This window comes from Bombus fervidus, chromosome 7 (assembly GCF_041682495.2).
Source record: "Bombus fervidus isolate BK054 chromosome 7, iyBomFerv1, whole genome shotgun sequence".
NCBI lineage: Eukaryota > Metazoa > Arthropoda > Insecta > Hymenoptera > Apidae > Bombus > Bombus fervidus.
Genome location: NC_091523.1, coordinates 16,641,889 through 16,663,305, shown reverse-complemented (window position 1 = coordinate 16,663,305; position 21,417 = coordinate 16,641,889). Strand labels below are relative to the sequence as shown.

Genomic DNA, 21,417 nt, shown 5'->3' with positions numbered 1-21,417 from the left:
GTCCGTTGTTCTACCTTGAATTGTCATCTTCAAATTGTTTTTATTTTTATCTCTTTTCCCTTGCAATTTTCTTTGTTTTTAGGGAATGAATGATCTAGTGACACCTTTCTTTCTCGTGTTCTTGCAAGAAGCAGTGCCTGTGTCAGCATGGCAAGATTTAGAAAATTATGATGTTGCATCATTACTAAAAGAACAACGAGATATTATAGAAGCAGATAGCTTTTGGTGTTTGTCCAAGTTTCTCGATGGTATTCAAGATAATTATATCTTTGCTCAATTAGGCATTCAGCACAAAGTAAATCAATTGAAAGAACTGATACAAAGAGTCGATGGTTTGTAAATCAGTCCTTTGAAACATTCTGTTTTTCTTTCTTTCCATTGTACCTTGTTTTTGGATAATCAAAGGTGTAATCCATTCTTTTAGTACCTTTACATCAGCATCTACACCAACATGGCGTGGATTATTTACAGTTTTCTTTCCGATGGATGAATAATCTATTAACAAGAGAAATCCCTTTACATTGTACCATTCGTCTATGGGACACTTATTTAGCAGAATCTGATCGATTTGCTTCGTTTCAACTTTATGTATGCGCCGCGTTTCTTCTTCGTTGGAGGCGTCATCTTTTATTGCAGCCTGATTTTCAAGTAAGTTTAGACCATAGGACTAGTGCAAACTATAATTCGATGTAAAGCTTTCTTTCAGTTATTAAGTTTACTATTATTGTTTAGGGGCTAATGTTAATGCTACAAAACCTGCCTACTCAAAATTGGACAGATTCGGAAATAGGAATATTGGTAGCAGAAGCATACAAATTAAAATTCACATTTGCAGATGCTCCCAATCACTTGCAAGCTCACGATACCAGGTGACCACTTTGCAAAGTGTTTAGATAACGATATGAGAATTGCGGCCACGAACATTGACACAAATGATCTTGTGCTAAATTGATACACCTGTTTTTATAGTCATCGCTTATATTATATAATATATCGATGACTCTCAGGACCAGTTTAGATTGTTTTCTAATTGATCAAGTTATCAATTTTAAGTCGCTTTGTTCTGTAGTTCAAAAACGGAAGCTCTGTTTTCGTTATGTTTTTCAAAGATTCAAATAGTCTTTACAAATTTTATTACTATATTATATGATATATTTTATTATTATTATTATTATTATTATTATTATTATTATTATCATTACCATTTCTATCATTATTACTAATAATATTGTAGCAATTATTTTTAGAGTTACTGGACGATAATCTATGAACAATAAGTTTGCTCGCCATTTCTCAGTTTGTGAAAAATATATTTAGATGCATCCTGAAATATGAAGATGTAATGCGGATCGACCGCCACTCATGGTTCGTGTTACATTTGTATAATATATTTAAAATTATTATATACATCGGTAACAAATAAGCGAAAGATTTTATAAACCAGTTGCAATTATATGACTGCTATTTTACGTAGCGATTACAAGTTTTCTTCTACTCGTATAAATTTTCAGTTTGTGTCCGATTTCATTTGAACAAGTTAGTATATATAATTTACAATATACAAAACACGTAAAAAAAGTAGCACATGTATTATGATAGTATTTATTTCCATTTCTTTCAGTTTTTCTTACTTCAGAATATCTTTAAAAAGAGAATAGGCTATTGTTCGGAATTTAGAATCTCGTGTCAGGAGATTTCGATGCAGATCTTTGCCATGTTTATGCATTGCCATAATACAAATATTACAGAGAGAGCTTCTATCTTTAAATTATCTGTACGTTATTCTTAGTTATCTATGAACATCTTACAAAATAATTAGAATGTGTGATATTTTGTCCTTTGTCAGTGATTCAATTGATTTTCGAACGAATGATATTGCGTTTATATACACACAAGAGTTTAATAGAACGTAAAAGTATCGAAAGATACTTGTCTGATGATTTGCATGTCAGGAAAGACTAATCGAAAATTGTATAAAAAGGAAAAAGGTATAAAAAATGCGTATTTCATAAGATGAATTGTACTCTTAACATATGGCACGTATTATTATTATTTACTCGATGTTGTTATGTTCTTTGTCGATTAAATTTAAAATAGCGTAATGTTTTTTGATTCTTCGATTCCAATTTTTTTATCGAAAACTTGTACACACGAAGCGTGTAGCGTCGTCGATTAATAAACGAGACTGTCTCTTTCTTACTTATGTATCTATATAAATATAATATTCCTTTCAAAGTATCTCGAAGTAAAAATCGGACTGAATATTAGTTTATAAATACATGAAATTATTTACTAAACGTATGGTATCATATATGATATTCTTAAGTTCAGAATACGTCTTGAATACTCATTGTCGAAAGATGTATGGCATATACATTGGTAAAAGTTTTTCGTTCGAGCGAAATTAACAATACCTATAAAATAAGTAAGAAAAAGGAGGGACGCGTGTGCCCATTTAGTGTTTTTTCAGCTGTCATCGATATCGATTTGATCATAATCGATGTTCAGTGGCTGTAGAGACGCCAAAGAATCGTTCAGATTAAACGTTTCCTGTAAAAAAAAAAAAAAAAGGAAACCATTATATTCTTACGTTAATATAAAAACAGAAATACAGATGGAAATGGGAAGAAGAAACTTACGTAATCAACAGAAACCAGAGTTGGATAGATGCAAGGTATACATTCCATACGTGTGACGCCATTATTATCAGCGGTGCATTCGCAGTTTTGGCAAGGATTAGGTTGCGCCGTTAAAGCTACCCTCTTGGAGAAAACACTGGCGAATTTTTTGATCGAAGTCAGCTTATCGAAACGTAATTTGTTACCGCTAAATATTGTTCCATTAATCTCCAGAGACAAAGGCGTGCAATAACCTAACGCACTTTTTGAAAGTTTCACTTGTCTTCGTAGGTCGACATCACCGATCAACGTTCTGGAATCTTTCTTCGTATACGATTTCGTCGCGTCCAGACCGTAGAAGATCTTATTCAGTTTCTCTTTTTCGAATTCGAAATCACCATCCATCAATATGTGAAGCGTAATATCGTGTTCCAATAATACTTCGTGTACCACCGCGTAGTCAAGCTAAGAAAGGAAATTTGTTTAAGAAAATTAAGGAAACCGATTGATCGAACGATTCGAATCGAGTTGTAGTTCTGAAAAGCACAGGTGCCATTCGGAAGAAAATCGTCGAATATCACTTACCGTCTGATTTTCCGGCTCGCAATGCGAGCATGGCATTAAGATGAAAGTTTTTGATACGCCGGTTCTGAACACGAGTTTCGAGGCAAACGCGATTGCCGCGAAAATATCGCCGCTTCCATCGCCGATTGGCACGTGATCAAAGTAATCGACAAATCGCGCCACGTTCTTAGTAAAGATTTGTCCATCGAAGACGACGCTTCTCGGATGATCAAACACTCCGTTCGCTCCAAAGGTAACCAGAGACCATCGATTATCCGTCAGACCTTGATCGTTGAGCTCCTTGTTCAATTGAGTGACTAACTGTTCGATGCTACGATTTTCTTTCACACCGTGGTTACATTCTTTCCCTTCGACGATGAACACTACGTCGGTCGAGTTTGGTACTCGATCACCTTCTAATTGAATGAACTGGCCTTCCGCAACTTGACTACCGTCTATCATACTGCAACTACTACATACGTCCGGTATTCTAAGATATGTGTCATGGAACATACAAATCTGCATGTAGGATAACGCCACGGTGCAGGCTTCCGATCTGCTCTCGCTCGCATAACATATTTTTGAGTATTCTTCCGGCTCTATTACGTGGAAGCAGCTAAGGAATTCGGAACTTTTGTTCACGAACAAATCATTACAGAATTCTATGACCGCCGAATCTACTTCTGATTTCGTTCTTGGATCGGAATTATTTGTCGGACACTTATCTTCGGTTTCTTGTTCGATCGACCAACTTTCGGCAAATACCCTCACGTTTTCCGTTACAATACCATTCGATGCTATGGTATCGTCCATTGGCTCGTAGTTCATCGTTCCGAGAATACCGGCGGTTTTGCCGTGATACCAACCGGACAATTCTAATGTACACAGATTGAATTTCAAATTGCATTCGAGTCGGAACTGATTTTGCTTGCGTTCCACGGTAACCACGCTTTCTGCCTGATAGACGTATGTCGTTCCATTCTCGAGTTCGATCGGAAGCACGAGATTGCTCGATGTACTCGACGATTGTCCGGAGATGAGTTTGATACTCTGCGCAAAGGTAAATGTATCATTAATCGATTGCTATTTCACAAGGGGAAAAAATTTAAGCGTATCGCTAATTATTGCTATTGTTCTTATTATTATTATTATTGTTAGCGTTACTAACATCGTTGAAGAAGTTGAGTTCGAGAGCATCCTTTCCAAGTAACACGATAATCTTGTGCGTAACTCGATCGGATTGTTGCTGATACTCAAGCAGAATGGCAAAGGTGTCATGCACGTAATCGCGTGCTAACAGGTACGTACAAGAACCGACGAACTCTATGTGTCTTCCATCGAAGGTAATGAAGTCTTGCAAACCAACGATCATTGCTTGCGCTGAAATTAGATCGATTGAAATTAGATGGCCGCGAAATTAAGAAAATGAATGTGATTACCTCTGAACGGTGGAAGCCAATTAGACGGATCCATGTACGGTCTGTACCGGTATAAACTCCAGAAAGTCACGTCCGAGGACGCGAAGTAGGAACTTGCGTCAGAAATGGCTCTGATTTCAGGTATCTCGTGAAATTCTGGCGTTTGATTGAACGAGTGCCAAGACATGGGAAGCTTTTGCTCCAAACACATCAAGCCCTGTCTAGGATCGAAGATGAATTTCGTTTTGGCTACCCGGTATCTACTTTCAGCCTGAAGAGCTGTCTGACTTATATCGATTAATTTCAAGTGAATTAATCGTATGGCACTTTCTATTTTCGCTTGTATCTCGAAGTAATCGTAAGCATAGCACACCCTATCGTACACTTGTTGCATCTTCTCTAAAGCGTAACGTATAGACGGTAATTTTTGTAATTCTTTTAGCTCGCTCACGATCTCGTCGACGATGTCCTTCAGTTCTTTCCCAAATGGTACGAAGGTGAAGTATCTATCTTTCAAGAATTGTATTATCAAACTCGAGTATTTGCGAATGTTGGTGATGATATCGTTGCCCTTGATGTCTCGGTAAAACTTGTCGATATCCTGAGTGAAATTGGAGAAATGGTCGAAGTAAGGAGAAGAAATGAGGTCGTTTCTACGATCGTAGAGGAAGTCAAGGAATTCTTTGCTCGTCTTCCAGACCACAGTTTCCAAATAGTGAATGAAACGAATGAACATCGGCTCTATAAGCAATAAAAATCGATTCCATTGCTGCGAGATCGTCTGAGAAATCTGTCCCCAAAGATTTCCTATGTACTTGATGAACGACACGTGAAGATCTTTCATGAACTTGTCGTATTTTTCGAGCAGCTGATCGATCGTGCTCGCCACTTGAGAAATCATATCACCCCTTAGAATCGCTGCAGTGATTTCGGGGATTTTGTTTAACGCGTTCTTTATCGTTTCAATGATCCAGAGTAACGAGTTCCTGATCGCTTCCCCAGATTCGCCCATTATTTCCCATATTTCGTTCAGGATATTTGGCAGGGATTCTATGTGACTTCGCAACGATAGCTCATCTATTATATATCCTCCGTAAAGAACGATATCTTTAATGTAAAAATCGTTTGCGTTGTAAGAATCATTCAAATAGTTCTTCAACTCCTCTAGGTCTGTCTGAACTTCCTTCAGATTGCTACAACATAAACAAGCGATGACATGACTATGACTATAGTGGCTATTTGAATTTTATAATTACAAATTATAATTTTATAATTATAGAACATCTTGTCAAGAGTAAGTGTCAGAATACTTCTGAGCGATAATGTGCATAAAATAGATTTTGCTATTTTAGTGATAATTTATACAAATATAAATTTACATAGATATCTGCAGTCTATTGATACTAAACAGTAAAACGACGAAAGTTACTCACTTCCAGTCATCGATAAATTCTCGAAGATCTAATTGAGCGTCATCCCAAACGTCCGAAATTACGTTCACGGTTTCGATTTTAATATATTGTTTCCAATAATATATATCGTTGTTTATACCATCGTATGCGTCCATCGCCGTATTTTTCAAAAGAGCCTAAAATTAAGAGCACGTGTATTTATTTTCTTTCTTCGTCTTCTTCGAAAAACTCGTCTATTTTGGAGTGAAATTTGAACGAGAAAGGATAGCGTGAGAAATGGTTGCGTACAATAATATCGGCCTTGAGCTCGGGTCTCCAGCGCAGGGTGGAAGTAATCAGTCGGGAATGATTGAGCTTTAAGTAGAAAGAGACGTCTGACACGGTAAAATCTTCCTCGTAAGTTCTCCAAATATCGAACACAGCATTCCGTGCGTCAGGAATTCTACCGTACATTCGTAAACTCTCCACGGCATCTGTTAAAGAATTTTTATTAAATTTGTTAAATTCATTGAAATAAGTTCACATCAGAAAGAAGCAAGATTCAAATCCAAATAATTATTGAAACAATGTTTCTCTTTTTAGCTCGTGCGCTAACCTGGAGTGTAGTTGACCATCATCCACGTTAATTTTTCAGTCGGATCGAGAAAGAAGTAACCAGTGGCATTTAGATTCGGTGTATTTATTATACTACCGTTCAAAACGTATTTGCGGTCAAACGGATAATACCGAGCGTTTAAAAACTTGATCGCATCGTTATACTCTCGCTGGTAAAATATCTCGTTGCGAATGAGATCCAATTGTGCGTTTAGTTTTCCAGTATCTCGGGTTATGTATCCACGTTTGTAATGTCCGTTGTTCGCTATTCCGAACAGCCTGCTATTCTGTTCGTATACGAATCCTTGGGCGCCTAGATCGAATCTCGTACTCGGATGCTTACCCTCTACTTGGTAAGAATATTTTTTAGAAGTCGGTGGCTCACTTTCATTTCTAAACGACGCTGAAAACTCTAACCACTTGTTCGGATCGATAGAGTAATTAGCGACGAGAAGAATATTCATGGAGTTTCTGGAATTGCTATGTTTTACTTCGCCCATCAGAGCGGCTTGTTTCAGGAAACTCGGATGAATCAAAGCGAAGGTTGCTCGGTGATGCATGCCAGTCTTATCCTCCGAAGAAAGTTTCGTCCAGTTGAACAATGCTCCTATGGTTCTAGGTCTGGTGGTTTTTTGATCCCAAGCGAGTTTCACCGCAGACCTCAACTCTTCGCTGCTGATCCAGTAAGAGCCGTCGAGGCTGAAATTTCTACGAGGATAAGAGACGTTCAGAACTAAGAATTGATTATCCACTTCCTCGGTAGTTTTGTTTAAAATGTTGATACTGTAAGATGCCCAAACGTCGTCGCCCAAACTGAGCCAGCTGGTTTGCTCGAATTCGCCCGGTAACACTTGATAATCTGTCTTCAATTGCACAGTCTTGTTCAAATGTATCGCCTTCAAATGGATATCCTGTCCCGTGTGCGACGTTCTAATCCTAGATTCGCCGACTACGTTGAACGCCGTCTTGTTATCCAATCGGTACAAATTAACTTGTTTAAATTCGACAGTCGGATAGTTGGTCCCTTCGTTTCCTGCGCTGTACTCGAATTGGTTTATGTAAAGAATACCTATCGGCTTGTACGCGTTCTCAATCGTGATTTGAGTGTGATCTTTCTCGAAGCCAGCTCTCGACTCGCTCTTCGAATTATATTGACCGTGAAGAACTTCCTGACCGTTGTACGTCAGTTTGGAGTAACCGCTGGTCATTTGCGGTCGTTTCTTGTAACCGTAAGTCAAGTGGCCGATGTGGCGCGTATTCAGAGGAACTTCAGCGTGCAGAATTCCTTCCAGATCCGAATTCAATTTCTCGCTCCGGTAATTGTAATCTGAATCCACGATCGCGGTGTTTTGTGGCCAGTAAAACTTCACGTATCTCTTGTTTCGTTGCCTGCAACAGTTGTCATTCGTTGTACCAACCCAGACGTACCTTCGACGTAATTTAATTGAAAAGAAATATGACCTACTATGTGTAAAGACAAAGATATAGATCCGCGAACTCATAAATGACGCGATTTACTTACAAAGTAGTGAGAACCGTGAACTGACATCCCAACGACGAGATATTCGCCATAGGTAAGATGGTGTTGATGGTTCCGTTCACGTTCTCCAGACTTTCGAACGATACATTTGCCGAAGCCAATCGCGTGTTAGCTGGATAATAAACTTCAGCGTCTATGGAGCCTTGCGTAGCGCCGTAATCAAGCAAGAAAACTAACGTTTCTTGTTGCTGAAATTTTGGACTGTATAGCGAGTATTTCAGTTTGAACTCTTTGTCGATGCTTATGTTCACGAGATTATTCACGGATTGAACTGGTAGCGTTCCCCAGGAGCCTCGAAGATGTCCGTTGATGTCTTTCTCGTCTATGTGTATCTGTGGTAAAACCGAAATGAATTTTTCATTTTACAGACTGTTTCGCTTGTCTTGTATTCGTTGATATGTTTGTAGTCTTGCCGATAGAAAAAATTACGTTAGGGCAAAGTTAATCGATTCGAAACGATGAAGAGATTTGCAACGTGTGTCTAGTTTCTCGACGATAACGTCTCGACGGTAAAAATATTGAAATAAAATCTAAATATTTAAGAATACAACATAAAAAAATGTGAAAAGACAAACCGAGCCATCGGAAGCGTAGTTAGTTTTCGCACGCAGCCTGTTGTACCCGATCACGTAAGTTACATCCTTGAAGCCTCCGTTGGCGTGATAGCTAATAAGAAGACGATGATCATCGTTGTCAGGAGGTGGTAGCCTAACGGTGAACAGTCCATCGATGTTCTCATGGTTGCGGAATCCAACAGTAGCGTTCGCCGCAAATTTCCATTTTTCACGATCCACGTCCAAGTCGAAACCCACGTCAACGTTTTTGAACGCTTGACGAGGATTCTTGAAGAATAGCCGGGTATCGACAAGCCTGTTGTCAAGATCGGTTGGTCCTTCGTATCCGATCAAAACCCTTCCGAACATGTCTGCCATGTAGATCAACTTCCATTGAAGAATCGCATATCGTGTGTACTCGTTCAGCCAACCATTTGCTCGAATATCACCGCTATTGTTGGACATCAGCATGCTTCCGGTAAGAGTGACGTTGCGAATATCCGGTAACGGTGTTTCCGCATGAACATACAGTGTCGTGTTGCCGTTCACTTGAACGTTCATAAACGTGATAAATTCCACCTGACCTTCCACGGTCGATATTTTGTCAAAATTTGCGCGCGCTCTCACATCCCAGTTCAAAGGATTAACGAAATTCGCGTCCAACGATCCGTTTATCGGGTGACCAATTAACGCACCGTTTAATCCATACTTCTCCTTTTTCAGTTTCAGAACTATACTGTCGTTTCGACCGATTTCGACTTCCTTTGGCTGGATCGTTACCTCGACAGTGTGCAAAGAGCCATTCTGCGTCAGCTCGATGGTACCGAAAACGGTAGACACCTTTGAAGTCATGTGATTTCGTAGCTCGCCGTTCAATTTGTGTACGGAATCGCTTTCTTTCATCGTGTTGCCGTGAAACTGGAGATGCGGTTTCCCGTTCGAGGCAGGCGTATAGAACTCAGACTCGATCGTGTCACCGCTATAGTTGCCCAATAGTTTGTATTGTCGGTCGAGTAGTTTCGCTAAAACTTCTAGATTCGCGGTACCGTTGTTCGTGGTCGTGTTTGGATGATACGAGACGTGAACTTTGACGTTCTTTAACGACTCTATCCAAGAGTTGAAGAGAACGAAAGCTTTAACTTCGTCTTTCGTCGCGTGCCAGCTCGACAGGAAGGAAAGTCCGACAGGTTCGACAACGTTACAACTTATCTGCGCGTACCGTTTCTCCACGGTAAATTCTCGTTTCGCGGTAATGGTAGATTTCGGTATCTTTAGCAACGGTGTATCGACCTTGATAACGATCAACGTGTCCACCAACGATTCTTTCGTTTCCAGAAGTGCGTTCACATCGATGGTACTGTCCGGTGCACGAACACTGAACTTAGGCCTGTAAAGGCTGCCGGAGACGCGCAGGCTGCCGTTAATGTTAACGAATTTCAGAGACTCTATCGGAGTTTTTATGTTCAACTCTAGCACTTGCTCTTCGCTTTCTCGATAGGTGTAAATAGCGAGTACTCCGGTTTCGTACCAAGTCACATTTTTTTTAACTTCCACGGTCGCTTCCATCCTGTAGATGAGTTTTTCTAGGTCTACGATAAACGCATTCGAGCAAACGATCTCATTGACGGAACCGAACGGAACGACCAAGTTCAATTTGTTCCGCATATTGAAAAGATCCTCCATCCAAAATGTATCGTGCAACAGGATTTTCTTATCGTCGAAACTGCCCAGAACAGCGGCCACCTTGTAAGTCGGTCCTTCGTTGTCTATATCGAGTTCTCCTACGATAGGTTCGATAATTATAAGACACAATTCGAATTCACCGTGCCAATGAAGGCTACTTTGCTCCTCGTAATCCTCGAACTGATCCAGCTCGTCTTTCTCGACGTTATCCTCGTTCTCTGTCAACTCCTCGCTACCGTCGTTCTTCGCTTGGTCGATGTTCGTCTGGTTACCCGTGATAATAATCGGTATAGTAATCGGCGCAGGTTTCGGACCGGCTTTAGCTCTGACACCGATCTTCACGTCTGCGTATTTTTTGTCAGACATTCTTATGGAGAATTCCGTATCGATGTCGACAGACTCGTTCTTATCGCGTGCTACGATTAACTTGGCAACGATTCCGTTCTCCTCGAAACCTTCGACAGGCGTAAACAGTATGTAACTGTAATGAAAATCGGTAATATTGCGATAATGCCAAATACCCTGGAAGCCAGCGAGTATACGGTTGTAGCCAACGCGGAAGTCGGCCTCTCGATTGTTCAGCTTAGCGACCAAAAGTAGCCTGTGAAGTACTTCCAATGGCGTGGCGAGTGACAGTCGAACGTTGAAGTTGTAAATCGGCGTGATGAACTGACAGAGTATCTCGAAACCGATAACACTAGTTGGAGTAGCCACTTCCGCCACGATGTGTCTATTGCTCTCCGACAGACCGAATCTTCCACGAACCAAAGAAAATTTTTCTAACGGAGTGGTAACGTTGAATTCCACCATGGATTCCTTCAAACGATGAAGATCGCCGATCAGTTTGCCAGTATAGGTTTTCACATCCAAATCCAAGTTAGCCGCTCCTAAGAATTTCCAGTTTGGTAACACTTGCAGTTGACATCTCATGTCGCTCACTTTGTAGCGAGTCACCGGCGACTCGAGATGCAGATTACCGGTTAGATTGAAAACGTCATCGGACTTCTTGTCCAAGTGCCAAATACTCCAAGCATTGATCACCTTATCCGGGTGATATTTAACTAGCAAACGAGTGTCCGCGGTTTCCCAACCGATAACCTTATGAGTAACATTGACGGTGGTCGACAAAATGTCATGAATGGAGCTACTTATTCCACAGTTGGCTCTCCATTCTTTAAAGTTATCGTGCTCTTCCGTACTGCCGTCCAATTCCGCCATCAATCGTTGCGAATCCTTCCAGTGAACATTACCGTTCAATTTTATCTTGTTTTGTTCCTGCTCGTACCTGTAATCCAATTCGAACGAACGAATTAGACTTATGCGTCGGGTTGATATTATGATTAGGGGCGTGTAACGACCGTAGCCTCCTTCTGCGAGCTAGTTATACTGCGGAAGGAGGCAGCGGAGCGGGCGAGGGAGCGGGATTCCCATCCCGAGAGGATTGGCCGACGAGGGCGCAGCGGTGTCCGTGGACGCGCCTACACTGAGCGCGCGAGGGCCACCGCGACCTCCGATGGGGGTTGAAATTAGGTGCTGGACTCTCCAGCACCCGGGGGCCACCAAGCAGTTCGGTTGGGGATCCGGACGGCCCCCGGGAGGGTACGCGACGTGATATGGCAACACACCGCGTCATTTGCGGACAGAATGTTGTGCGCGGGGGGCCCTCGTGTGTCGCCTCAGCGGTTCCGGGACACCCCTCGATCGCAAGAGCGACGGTCATCGTGGAAGTTTTGGTCGGTTGGAGTTCGACACTGCCACGCCGCTCTTCCCCCTAGAAGCGGTGGGTGTCCGTGCGGATTTCCTCCACGGAAAAAAAAAGGGGGCGTGTAACGAATCTTCATCTGGATTAGACATTGTTATTACGCAATAGAGAAGATATTTACTAGTACAAGTATGATTATTACAGAATTTGACAAGTAACCGTGGTAATTAGGTACTCGAGATACTAATGACAATGATCTTAGGTTCGATAACGAATCCGGGATAACAAATATACTTTCTTCCAAAGTCTAAGTCGGACTCTTTGCCAAAAACGTAAAATATCCACTGATCGTAAAGACGTTGTTTTACTCGCTGATGAGATCGCACGAGAATGTTCCCCTCCGTCACAGTGATGCTGCAGAGGAACACTATGACGGAGTATGTCTCAGGGCACGAGATCGTCGGATTCGTCGAGGACAACCCTCGTTCGGAAAGCGAGGGAAATGGACGTTGCTGTTAATTGGTTAATTTCTATGTTGGTGGTTAGAGAAAGATGCTAGCCGCCCTTGAGAGGATGTTGCTAGCGGGAAGCGTTGTTCGTGAGAAAAGCAGATTTCCCGTATCTTGCCATAGTAGGTGATAGATTTAGAGATTGTTAGGATAAAGGCTGTTTGTCCGTTTGAAGGACCTTAGTTAACTAAATCCTAAGATTTATAGCGGGTCCTTAGGCTAACTGAACATGTACTGTGGAGATGCATCGACACCTGGTAATCATATTGCCCAAAGAATAGAGTCTATGTGTGGCGAGCCACGGGGCAGAAACCAGTGGAATGTTTACTGTCGAGTGCCGCTACAACTATTCTTTTTAAGGAGAGCTATAAATTGTATAGATTAGGAGAGCTATAGATTGTATAGAGTAATTACTCTATATCTCTATTAGGTAAAAACGTTCATCCCGTGACCGCGGCTACGTTCGGCGACTAGTTGTCGCCTCGAGCCCAAGCTCATTATCGCAAATCTCAGACAATTATAATCGGGTTAACTTATAAAGATTAAAGTGTTGGGGATTTTCCAAAGAATTCTAAAGGGAAGGCCCGGTGTCCTTTCATCTCCGACATATATATTACTTAACACGTTCGTGGCCCAGCGTGATTCGGCTAAGTTTCCTGCGGGGCCCAAATCCGACCGCCGATACGCAGAACGTAAATAGAGCGACAAGCAGGAATTCATTGTTTATCGCCTTCGATTCATTGTAAAGAAAAGATTATTTATTTATGAAATGGAGAAAGCGATAAGCTTTCCAGCTAGAGTATTCCGAGGGAACTCGTGGCAGATATCTCAAATCTCTCATTTAGTCGAGAAGCATACTCGCGAGACGTACATCGGTGATTTTTTCCTCCTCAAAATGTTCGGTAAACAGCGTGAAAATATATTTGAAAGCGAGGAGAGTAGCGATGACGGAGTCTATGACTATTGTTTGAAATGTCCAAAATCACCCCAAACGTGTTTGGAATGTTTTAACGAATACCATACGATATAGGATAATGTAATATATTATCCGGAATATAAATTAATAAAAAGTATGGTATAATGTGTTGTTAATATTTTTATGTTGTACATTCTATATATAATATCGTATATTTAATTAACTCGAACAAGAAGAGCGTCACTATCTTTTGGTGATGGGGCTCCCATACGGAAGTATAGTGGTGACGAACGTGTTAAATAAAATATTTGAGAAATGAATCGTTAAAAGATACGTCATTCTATCTGGATAGACGTTGTTCTAAGATAATTCAAAGATAACCGAAAGCATTTTCGTTACTTGCCTGACGCCTAAGGCCGTTTTCCTCCAATTTTCAAATGGCATGAGCAACCGAGTATCCAGGCTGATCGACTTTATCCACGGTTTTACGTTATATTCCGTCGCGATGTACAATTTTATCGCTTCTTCTGGATTCCAATCGATCGCAGCATCCACGATGTAATTGTAATATCCCCGCGCGGTCACGTGGCAGGAGCAGGCTAGTAAGCGACCAGGATAGGTCAGGGTGATCATTGTGCTAATATTTCGTTCGGTTAATTGTTCCTCCGCGCTCGAAAGAGCGGGCAATTGAGCCGTATGACGATCTAATGAGAAAAACAACGCTAGCTTCAACGCAGGATCTCGATTTGCGTCCCATTTCACTTCCGCCCCGAATCTCTTTTCATTTTCCTCATTCATGCTAATAAACGCTAAATGAACGTCTCGCCATTTGTCCAAGTGTATCTGCATTCGAATCTCTCGTTGCGTGTCAACTTCTGTCATCACCGAATACACGTTTCCTTTGTATCTTCCTTCCACGTACGATATAATGTTCGTCGGCGATGCTACCGTGTGATTTAAGATGAAAGCGTATCTATCCTGATCCAGCTGCTCTACGTGCAGAGCGATTCTAACGTCGCTGTAATTTCGATACACCTTGCAATTCACCAGGAAGTCGTTGACGAAACTCGGAGATTTCAAAATCAGCTTCAAGCTGTGACTAAATACGGTCGCCACGGATCTGTCCGAGTAGGTGCCACGTGCTGTTATGTTGTGCCCGCTGAACCAAGTCCCAGCAAGATCCAAGTCGTACGTTCGCTTCATTCTCTCCGTGATTCGTACGTTGACCAGCATCGAATTAAAGTTAGGGATCGTCAAGTTTACGCGACTCTCCATGATGAACGCCAAACCGCGAGGCATTATCAAATTCACTATTAGGTTAATCTCTTTTCCTAAATACAAAGAAATTGAAATTAGAAGATGAGGTAAGGGTTTTATCCTACGTCAGGAATTGAATTATTATATAGGAGGCTGAATCAATATCGAAAGAATCACAACTGCAAATGGTTGAATTTTACGTTGGAAGAACATCGGAGGAGGATTTCAGGGACTAGGGATGAGAAATTTCATTCGATCATTCTTCTCTAGAACGTGTTTTCCCCAACATTGTGCGTTTAATAAATATTCTAACCTGGAGCGTATCTTATCAACAAGTCCGTCTTCGATTCCGGTCCCATAGCATAGTGAATAATCCCAACTTTGATGTCCAAGTTCTGAATGGGTTTTGTTATGGCGAACAACGCGTTTACTTTCGTATCTTGATTTTGAAAATACATTTTCGAATAAAAGATGCTCAATAACGCTGTAAGCTTGTGACGATCGTCCTTAAGATGTGGACTCGAATTCACTTCCGCGCGTAACTCCAACTGACCGAGCGCTTGTTTATACGATCCTTTGATCTCCGTGTTCAATTGAGGATACGCGCTAGATTGTAACTTTAAATCGACCGTTTTATGCGTCACAGGTTTCAACGAACGATTGTACGCTGACAGCTCGAATATAAGACTTTCCTTCTTGGGCATCTTTTGTATTTGATACTCCAATTGGAAGGCGCTGGTCAAGCTCACGTTTCTTCGAACGATGTATCCCGTGAATTTGCTCCACACCCTTTTCGTTTGGAAAGTCAGGTCTATATCGCACTGAGAAACGTTGCTTTTCCAAACGTTTCGGATTTTACCTTTAATAAAATCGAACCTCTGGTTAAACAAATCGAATTAAAGTAATTGATGATAGGCGAATGGATAGAGTTAAACCTGAAAGAGCCGCAACCCGTTCGTTGTTCACGATTAGATGCATTTGTGGGCTGAACGTGTATCCATAGGGAAACTTTTTGATCGCGTAACCTAAGCTTGCGTCCAAGTGTTTGGTACCATTTATGTCGAAACCAATGTCCACGAATGTCTCGTTCTCCGTGCTTTTGTAGGTACCTGAAAGGAACGAAGTTAATCCTGGAACGTCGATGAGTCTGTTCGTAGTTTTACTAACGTGCGAGCTCACCTTCCGCCACCAGAGAATTGCCAGCAGATTTTAATAAAACCGTTACGTTGTGAGTCTTCGTATCGAACGCTACCATTGCGCTTAACTCTCTATTAACCAACGATCCAGGTGTATCGAATGCGACTCTAAAAATATTTCTCTCCTAAAACGAGACAAACGAAAATACTGGATACTAATGTACGCTACGTCTCTCATAATTACAAAATCATCGTGAAATTTTTTATTCTTATACAGATACGAACTAGGCGTAAAGTTAGCGGTTTTTGTAAAACGAAAATAAAGGAGACGATACCATTGTCTTCTCCCACGTGTACTTCAGCAAGTAGTTCTTGGCGGTCGGATCAGCTTTGATCAAAGAGATTTTGAAAAGCGTAGGTCCGTTCAAAACGAAGTAAGGCGCGTTCGGATCTTTCGTTGCGTTGGACAGCTGATAATTAACGCACATCTTTAAACCCATCAGTCTATCGAGTGCGGCCCAAGTGCAGCTCGTGTTGCTAATCACATTTTTCGGGATTGGTATCAAAGCTCGATCGTTGCTATTTTGACCGGCGATTAAAATACCTAGTGGCTTTTCCACTAATTCGGCGCCGTTGCCTCTTGTTAAAAGGATGTCCGTGCCAACGGAAAATACCTCCATTTGTTTATTCGGCAGGCCCAAACTCAATTTGACCGACTGTAATCCTTTTATCTCCAGATGAATTTGAACTGCTCCGGAGGAGTACACGTTCGTTCGTAATTTAGTTCCAGCAGTCTTATAAAAGGCGTCTACGGTCATGCTACCGATCAAGTCGGCGCTCATGCTGTTCACACACATAGATATTAGTTTCATACGTCATAATTTCATAATGCCGAAGAAAAAAAGAAAGCAACAGGAGAAATAAAACGAGGAAGATGAGAAGAGAGACGATGCGTTTAATTATACCTTGGTGCGATATTACTGATGAGTTCGATCTCTTTCTTAGAAATCCTCTTGGTGTCCAATAACCCTGACATTTTAAAATTGCAAGCCGCAGAGCCAGCAAAATCCAAGCGTACAGGCAGCCCCGATGTCATCGGAGCCACATAAGTGGAATCCAAGAACATTATTGCATTTTCGTAGCGAATCTCCTTTCCAGAAGCGATTTCATTAAACTTCTCCCATGGATTAATGCGCGTTAAGGCTTCTCTAATTTCACGATCGCTGTTATACATAGAATATTTCAAGTCGCTTCCGAAGATCTGCAAACGAAGAGAAAAATCATCGTTTCGTACAACGCGCAAATAGACGAATAACGAACATAGAAATAACATTTATAGGAATTCATCGCTACGCGGGATCGTTAACTGGTCACGTTCTCTATCTCACCTTATAACTAAAGCTGATTCTGGGTTCGTTGAAATTATTCTCGATAACATTCGGCAGCCTTTTCACGCGTTTCCAATAGTCTTCTTCTTGTTCCGGAGCTGCTCTGAAGTTTCTGAATAAATGTTTGAAGAATCCCGACACTTTCTCGTTACTATACGGTCCGTTAGGACCGAAGAACTTCTCCGCATAATATTCGAAGCCTTCGAGCCTGGTGGTTATTTCAAAAACGTTCACAGATTCGCCGAACAGGTCGAAGGTCAAGTTGAAGGTAGCGGTTCTAGGTATATACGATTTAGGAGAAAAAATTAAATTTCCTTGATAATTTCCACCGAAATTGTATTCCTCCGAGAAAAAAGATCCGTCGTAGTTTCGTGAGAATTTTCTTCTGTCTTTGTTGAACTTGTCGTCGAGGTCGCGATCCGTCAGAAGACTTTGAACTTCGATCCTGGTCGGCGAAGCGGAATTATAGAGATTGGTCAAGTGGCTCCAAACGAAGGTGCCGACTGTGAACGAAGTTTGGAAAAATGAAATCCGATTCTATTTCAGACGAAGATCATAGAAGAGAATTCGACAATTACCTTGGTTAATTTCTTCCGATTTCAACGTGTGCTTGATTGTTTTAACGACGTTGTAATCGGGGCAACGCATCACTTGCAGATAAGACGCGATACGTATTTCCGTATCCAAGCTAAAGTTCCGGTAGTAGTTTAGAAAGTAGAGATCTCGCGTTTTCTCGCAAGACGGCATTCTACGATGAGCGTCGATACTCGCTACGCGAACCTCCGTGGATAAAAATCCTCCTACGTCATCTATGCATTCTTTCAATAGTTTTGATAGCTTCTCGGTTTCCAAGCCCATGTTTCCGATCGCTTTTAACGCCTCTAATGTCTGTAAAAGCAAGGCAGAATTAGGCAAAATCGATCGCTTCGCAGCGTCTTTCGAATTTCCGCCCATGGATCGGTCGATCCAAAATTTTTGTTCCAGCTTAAAATTTTTGAACGAGCAAAACACTCGAGGACCAAATCGATAATTTACAGATTCTAATGTATTCTAGTAATTTTTACAAAGATTAAAGGGTTGAACAACTCACTCGAGTTGTTCGATATTTAACGTACCTCTTTGGTCGTTGAAAGCGAATGCGTTCGAGGTGCACATCCCTTTTCGATCTTTTGCTCGAGGTATGAAAGGAATCGTGTGACCTGTTCGACATTGGTACAACTTATGTCGTGAGTGGAACAGAAGCCATAAATCGTCGTGGAATAGCTCAAAATGAACTGAGTCTCTGGAATTTGTTGATGAAAATCGAGAAGGGGTGACAGAGCCCTGATAGTGTCTCGATTTGGCCGAGGAACTAAAGCAAACGCGATGACCCACTTGTCGATCGTTGAATGATTGACGTATCGTTTTATTATCAGATCTTTCATTACGTTCAAGGCTGCGTTACTGCCAATGAATGGCAACGAGTCGACAATGTGTTTCCTGTGGAATTAATGAAAAATAAATTCGTGTATCCCGAGGAATTTTGGATTATGTGCCTTATTCCTCCAAGTGGGATCGGTAACCAATCGAAGTGAAACTTGGTATCGTGGAAACATACGATGACTTTGAAACACGAGTACAGTCTAATGGAACAAACTAACGTTATAAATTGGAATTCACAGACATACAATTTTTGACTTAATTCAGCTTTGCTTTCACGTACAGGGAACGATGCCTCGCGTACAGGGATTTGCATCGTTCGAACGCACGAATCGTCGAAATTGAGATATTTCAAGGTCACGTTTCAAGTTTCTTCCCATAATACGTAACAGATTTCATCTCGATCGGTGTCCTTCGGAAGTACAATCTCGCGTTCGATCTTTCCTTTTAAATTTAACGCTACTCACTTGCCAGTTTTGCAAATACCGTGGGCTCTGACGAATAATTGCGACAAGGATGAATAATCGAGAAGTCGCGCCGACTGTATGAACGCAGTGAATGTCTCGGGAAATCGTTGCTGCAACTCATCCGTACTCACTCCTAGTCTACACATTATCTTCAGCAAATCTCTGGCACTCCTCAACTCGCCGTGAATGGTCCTAGGTGTTTTCGAGTAATCGTACAACAAATTGGTTCTTCTCGCGCGATTGTGTCTGTCCTTCTCATATTTTTCCTCTTCCTCTTCGTCTTCCTCTTGGTCGGCCCCGTAATTGTCGCTTTGTTCGTACTCGTTGCCGTAACTATAATCGTTTTTCGATTCTTTGATCAGTCGAAGGGTAGTCGTCGATTCGGTTCTTGCACCTGTGCTGCCACTCGACAGCGGCACCAGCATATGAAACTCGTTGCAGACGATCTTCTCGTAAACGTTGTGATCGATCGTTAACTCGCAATCGCTTCGGGACTCGAGAAGAGGATGACGAGGACGGTGAGCGTCCGATCGGGGACTCTTGTAAGCGTTTGAACGAATAACGGAGAAATGTTTTGGCCCGTTTATGCAGTTTGACAGATTCTTCGTTTTCTTCACGACCAGACTGGTCTGTCTCGCCTCGTGGAATCGATAACTCGTCTCGCAGATGCCGTTCACGTCTAACTCTTCCGCGCGATAATCCACGTCAAATCTGTGCATGCTATTTTGCAGCGTAGACAACACGCCTCTCTTCAAGTTCAAGGCCCAGACTGGGTCGCGTTTGTCCGGACATAGCTCTTCTATACGACCATCGTCGTACACGAACTTTAACGCGAAACGTTCCAGGTTCTTCTTGAACTCCGAGCCGGCACGGTCGGGAAATTCCGCGTTGTATTTCCGAGGATCGTGACTTAGGCTTACGTTGTGGAATTTCAAGCTTCCCTCGCAAGGGTCGTTGAAACGAATCACCAAATCCGCATCCAATCGTAAGGTGGACTCGTTCGCAAGGAAATCCGATGACGGTAGCGTCGAAAACGACGTGGACGATACATTGCCAAGATTCGTGCTCACGTCTACCGAATATCTGTACCAATACGACACGTTCTCTTCGTATTTGAATTTCTTCGTCGCTGACACTGTAAACATCGAACGACATCGATTATTCGCCTCTTCCCTTTCGCTATACGGCTACAAGAGCTTTTAAATCGTATCAATTACCTTTGCATTTCGCTCGGCCACATAACGTAGGATCTTTGACGAATTCTGTAACGAGAGTTTCGTGATCAAATTAACGCACGCTTGGTTTCGTGATTCTTAGAAATACGTTCTATGCTTTTCACGCTACTGATAACGGTGGCCACCGATACCCGCGAATCGAGTACTCGACGTAAATTCTTGGAAGGAAACGTTAAACAATAAACGGCACCGATAACCAGCCGACGAAAAAAAATTGACGCGAAACCGATAAACTATTCTATAAATGAATTTCATTCTGTTCGAGTTTGATCTTACGTCGATGGAAAATCGTCGGTTGATCTTTCGATTGCCGAGAACTTGGATTTACCTGACTGCGCTGTATCGAGGACGAAACAGATCGCAGCAAGAAGAAAAATAATAGCGCGTGCCCACGATCGTTCCTCGTTCCAAATCATATTGCTGGTTACGATAACAGGGCTGAATATCTGCTTATTTCATCTATACGCTCGCTCCTTCATCCCCTTGCGTTCCTCGTGGATAGACTTCTTGCAGCTTTTAAATTGAACGAGATGACCCGCGATTTAGCACTAGCACACCTCTGACCGGAACACGATCAGATACTCGAACCCTCCTGCAACATTTCGATCTCGTTACCTCTCTCCCTCTCTCTCTCTCTCTTTCTCTCCCTCCCTCCTCCTCTCTTTCTCCTTCCCTCTTTTTCCGACTGGACCATCGCCTTTTGAACTTTGCTTTGTACACGAAACGATTTAAAGGATTCGATCGACGACTAGAGAAACGATAGAGATTTAAGACACTACGTGTAAGAATATAATGTAGCTCGTACCGTGTCGAAGTTATCGAAAGATTGCGTTAAGAAATCACTGATCGAGGGGAATGATCGCACTAAGAACAGGATTGGGGTGCAAAACAGGCCGCGGTCGTACACGCTTGATGGGAAGCACGGGTACACGATAGATCGGTTAAGTAAGTGCTTCCTGCCCCGACTATGTTCGCTGACCGAATGGCCAACGACATCGAATCAAC

The 21,417-nt window shown here is 41.9% G+C and overlaps 2 protein-coding genes across 4 annotated transcripts in view; one reads left to right on the top strand and one right to left on the bottom strand.

The window, feature by feature from the left end:
• Positions 1–2,199, top strand: part of Tbc1d22 (TBC1 domain family member 22) — a 4,492-nt gene extending 2,293 nt beyond the window's left edge. For all 3 annotated transcript variants that reach the window (XM_072007251.1, XM_072007250.1, XM_072007253.1), the window contains exons 6-9: positions 83–332; positions 425–648; positions 733–869; positions 1,248–2,199. In XM_072007251.1, the coding sequence (XP_071863352.1) occupies positions 83–332; positions 425–648; positions 733–869; positions 1,248–1,263 (627 nt within the window). In that variant the 3' untranslated portion in view covers positions 1,264–2,199. The remainder of the gene's footprint in view (positions 1–82; positions 333–424; positions 649–732; positions 870–1,247) is intronic.
• Apoltp (Apolipoprotein lipid transfer particle) lies at positions 1,367–21,417 on the bottom strand. Its single transcript, XM_072007245.1, has 23 exons — positions 21,218–21,417; positions 20,741–21,004; positions 20,395–20,439; positions 19,178–20,312; positions 18,407–18,770; positions 17,870–18,179; positions 17,292–17,794; positions 16,869–17,164; positions 16,239–16,746; positions 15,947–16,088; positions 15,703–15,876; positions 15,081–15,626; positions 13,914–14,841; positions 8,722–11,668; positions 8,129–8,478; positions 6,608–7,995; positions 6,301–6,485; positions 6,034–6,188; positions 4,622–5,793; positions 4,351–4,562; positions 3,204–4,232; positions 2,640–3,083; positions 1,367–2,550 (listed from the first exon to the last, which is right to left on the bottom strand). Exons 2-23 carry the CDS (start codon positions 20,826–20,828, stop codon positions 2,467–2,469), a joined length of 13,005 nt encoding a protein of 4,334 aa, XP_071863346.1. The 5' UTR covers positions 20,829–21,004; positions 21,218–21,417; the 3' UTR covers positions 1,367–2,466.